This window comes from Zerene cesonia, chromosome 5 (genome assembly GCF_012273895.1).
Source record: "Zerene cesonia ecotype Mississippi chromosome 5, Zerene_cesonia_1.1, whole genome shotgun sequence".
Lineage (NCBI taxonomy): Eukaryota > Metazoa > Arthropoda > Insecta > Lepidoptera > Pieridae > Zerene > Zerene cesonia.
The window spans coordinates 5,331,714-5,336,112 of NC_052106.1; the positions used below are offsets into that span (position 1 = coordinate 5,331,714).

Genomic DNA, 4,399 nt, shown 5'->3' on the forward strand with positions numbered 1-4,399 from the left:
TATTATTATTATTATATATTATAGTAATTCTTTTAAAAAAACATTTTATCTTTCCTAGAAGAATTACTATTCAAGGAATATTTTGAATTTCGAATTTAGTATTATTACAATTTTGTTTATCCAAAAATAATACAATACCTAATCCTATAATGATGAGTGTAGGTTTTTGTTAAAGTGATTATGTTAATGAATACGTACAAAGCCATTGTTTTTCAAATAGTACAGTAAAAAATATTGCCGCATTTGCGATAATCAGACCTAAATATAAAATTAGCTACATTTTGTATGTAATTGATGTTTTTCATAGTTTAAGCGGTAAAATAAAGAATATACTATGTTCAAATATATATTAGTTTTTAAATAGCAGCCATTTTTAGGTAGGAATTGAAGATTTTAATAAAATTTGTAGATAGAACGATGATATATATTTTATTATTTAACGATTTATATGCTAATTGAATGATATTCTGTGAAGATAAACTTATAACTGTTTTGTTCCTTTATCTGATTTAAAAATCGTACTCAAGAAGCCTGTATAGTAAAATAATATAAATATTAGTATTTGTATATTTATAATTGCAGTCAGGTTTATCTTCTAATACCGAAATATATCATGTTAGCATAAAATCTGTATAGATGTGTATTTTAAGATTGTATGTATGTATATATATACATTGTAGGTAAAAATATTAACACAAATGCAGTTTACTTGGTGTTTTCATAATTGTATTTCTCTTTAATTTTGTAACATTTGTGCTCAGAAATCAGGATGTTTAAGATAAAATCAATGTAAATCTTTTATTTTATTCATAATGTTGTTATTATAAGGTTAATACTGAGAAATCAATAAATTATTTAACAAATATGTCTGTCGTTTCTTTAAATATAAAACACAAACATTTTTATAACCAATTTTATTATAAATTTTTAAGATTAAATGTACAAAACTGGAATTTTACATTTTTGGTATGCAGCTGTGCAATAGTATCTTACGTATAATTTTCCTAATTAGATATATCACTTTAATTATTTGGTTCTCGTACAACTATAGACTATCACATGTAGAACTTATACATTACGCAACCTTCTTAAACTATCTAATCTTAATAACTTCACATTTTTACAAAATACTATCACTAGACGTTTTATATGGAATATTTTGAGTCTTTCGTTATGTATAGATTTGTTATCACGTCTGTCCGTTGGTCCATTCGCCTTCCATCCGCCACACTGAGAAAGCATAACTTAGTTTATCTTGGGCCAAGTATTTTCCATGTTCGCTGCCCGCGTCGCTACTGTCACTGCTCGCCGCAGATTCGCTATTGGATAAAATCTGATACAAAAACTCGATATACTGCGTCGCTAACTGTAGCGTCTGTATCTTGGATAGTTTATCGCTAGGCAATGATGGTATAATTTGTCGCAAACTTGCGAATGCTTCGTTCAAGCTCTGTGTCCTCTGCCGCTCCCGCACGTTAGCCATTACTCGTTGGATTTGCATCTCCTCGAATGATTGTGTTTTCTTTCGAGACGATTTTGATGATCTTTTCTTAGATCTCCTCTGGTCGTCGCTTTCTTCGCTTCTCTCTTCAGTCGACGCACGGTACGTTTGTTCGGCCATTTTCGAAGGTTCTCCCGGCTCATAATAGGCTCCCATTCTGTCTTGAGAATTGGAATCTTCGAAGTAGTAGCGGGAAAAATGCCTCTGACGCTGATCATACATCGGTTCATATGGCGGGTATTGTTGCTGTTGATAATCTCTTTCTTCACTTTCGAAAATCACGTTATTGGGCCACGACTGCTGTAGCGCGGGCCGTTCCGGGCCATTGCTAAGGTCCATAAGATGTGTTGGCGAGGACGATATGAATCCTTGCATGTCTGTGTCCCGCTTGACTTCCACAGGCACGTAACCGTAATAATCTTCCTCTTCAGGACATTCAAGGTTCTCGCGTTTGATGGGCACTCTGTTATCACAGTCGTAACTCATAGTTTGAGGTCGGAACGCGGGCGAAAAGTTCGTAATATCGTCCAACATGTGCGCTTGGTATACGCAACCGCTCGTAGCAAGAGACTGAATGTCTTGAGACGCGGCCCGCCCAAGCCCCTTCCCGTCTTTTCATTGACAAGATACAAAAAAAATAACCACTACCACTGCAAGCGCCTCCCGCTAAGCGCACCTCCCACTCTCGGCGGTAGGGTTGCATGCGCTAGAGAGAGACGGAAACATTGAGAAGCTCGTCGTTTGCTTATCTTGTCCATCATCTGTGGGGTCGCATTTACCTACGTTATATACTTAAGTAGGTAGATATTGGTTCGGTCGCCATGTTGATCGCATCAATAAATTTGCATCCTGTCTTTGATTTGTCGAACTTTAAATGGCACCTTTGTTGATATAATTAAATTCTCTTAGCGAATGCATATTTTTACGACTCTTAACTCTTCATAATCAATATATTCAATTTATTGAAAGTGATTACTCAACGTTTAAATTACTTTCTAAATTACTTTTATTGGGTTTGCCCGTAGCTAGAAAACAAAGCTTGCGCGGGCGCCACCCTTGCTTATAACTTTTTATGTCGTCTCGTCACCCGGTCGCCGGTAATCTAAAAATAATCCTGACGCAATCACACCAAGGAGTCTATCCCACGGCAGACCCAAGCTTTACACAAGTAATATAAATATTTAATATGTTTATCATGTCTTAACAGATCGCTTCGGCTGTCGATGTCTGGACAATGTTAATGTATGACAGACATTTTATAATGGCCATGCATTGGCCATGTTTATAGGTATTTTAGTTTGAGTTAAAACATACACTCGTATGTCTTAAGGGACGTTAGAACAAGATGGTTAAAAATTAAAACCTCGAAAGAAATAATTTAATGGTTTAATACGAAGACCCATGAAGCTCAATTTATAAAGTTAAGTCAATAAGTTAGTTACTAACATAAGTACTCTGCTTTGTAATACATTAAGTTCATTATCATATTGAAGGTAACAAAACCCTACAATAAATTTATCTGTTTTTAGACACGTCACTGCACCATATAATATCTTATAAGATGGCCCCTCTTTATCCATTCAAACTCACAAATTCACGAAACTTTTAACAAGGATTTATCAAAAAATCAACTTGTATGTATGTACGAGTAGTATAATCTTATATAAATTATTATGATGTGCACACATATTTAAAAGATCGGTCTAGTGCAAATCGAACTCGTGACACTGTGTTCCGTATATAAAATTTGAACAATCCAATTTATGGCCATGTCACAGATAACATAATACTATGCTAGACCACGACAACCCTTGCTCAACATTGACTTCTTTTTGTTATAACGGCAACAAAACTACACAATCAACTATCTGACGGTCAAAGTTTATTCGTGAAATATCCACAGCCCATAGATTATACACTTATATATTATGCCTGTTGATATGCAGACAGGCAGACAGACGGACGGACGGCGAAATGTTATTAAGAAGGTCCTATTTTAGCCTTTGCATACGGAACCCTAAAAAGCAGGCGTTGAAAATTCAAAAACAATAATTTAAACCAGTCTAACATCCAAAAGGGGTTATTTAACTTAGTGTATTTTGGGAATAATTACCAACCGCAGTAACGTCGAGCGACGATATATTAATAGCTTCATTATTCAATACTATATTTATAAAAATCGTTTCACTTAAACCGTATAACAATAAATATCTCAGTTACTCATAAATCTGTCATACATATCTAATTTAGATGTAGTTACAGAATTGTCGAGCAGTAGTAATTTTTAAAAATCTGCATGTTTCTGCAAGTGTGTGAGTCATGCTTCTAACATTGTCAACATGTGGTGAACAGTCGGCCTTTCACTAATCAGCTTCATTCATAAAACAACAGTTATCTTGCAACTTCTCACGCATAGCTGATAAGGGATATTGTCAATGGAGTTGAAAAAAGGTAAACTAAATTCTTTATTCATGGCTCTCTCCCAATAATACAATCAAATATGTAGTGATAATAACTGATCATCATCTTCAGACCAAAAGTTTTCCCACTATAGTAGGGACGCAGGTCTCCTGTGAGGGATTTAGCGTGTTGGCAGACGTCTTGGAACTTTTAATATTTAAATAATAACATACATATAAACTTACCTAGGTTGGGAATAGCATTATACCGTCTGTGGTTGTGATATAAATCAGAAACCAGATATCAAAATACTTACTTGTAAATTTAAAGAGCTATAGGCAAAAGCGAAGATAAGACATATTCTCGTAATAATTCGCTAAAGGTCGTAAGTGATCTGTCGTTTAGAAATTAAGAACTTTCTAACGGATTTTAAACGCGATTTATTCATTATATTATTAACCCGACGTTTCGAACACTTTACGGCGAGCGTGGTCACGG

The 4,399-nt window shown here is 34.6% G+C and overlaps 1 protein-coding gene across 1 annotated transcript; it reads right to left on the minus strand.

Moving 5' to 3' along the window:
* Positions 1–945: 945 nt before the first annotated feature.
* LOC119840016 (twist-related protein 1-like) lies at positions 946–2,155 on the minus strand. The gene has a single exon (XM_038366504.1). The coding sequence runs from the start codon at positions 2,033–2,035 to the stop codon at positions 1,190–1,192; it is 846 nt and encodes a 281-aa protein (XP_038222432.1). The 5' UTR covers positions 2,036–2,155; the 3' UTR covers positions 946–1,189.
* Between the last annotated feature and the right edge of the window lie 2,244 nt (positions 2,156–4,399).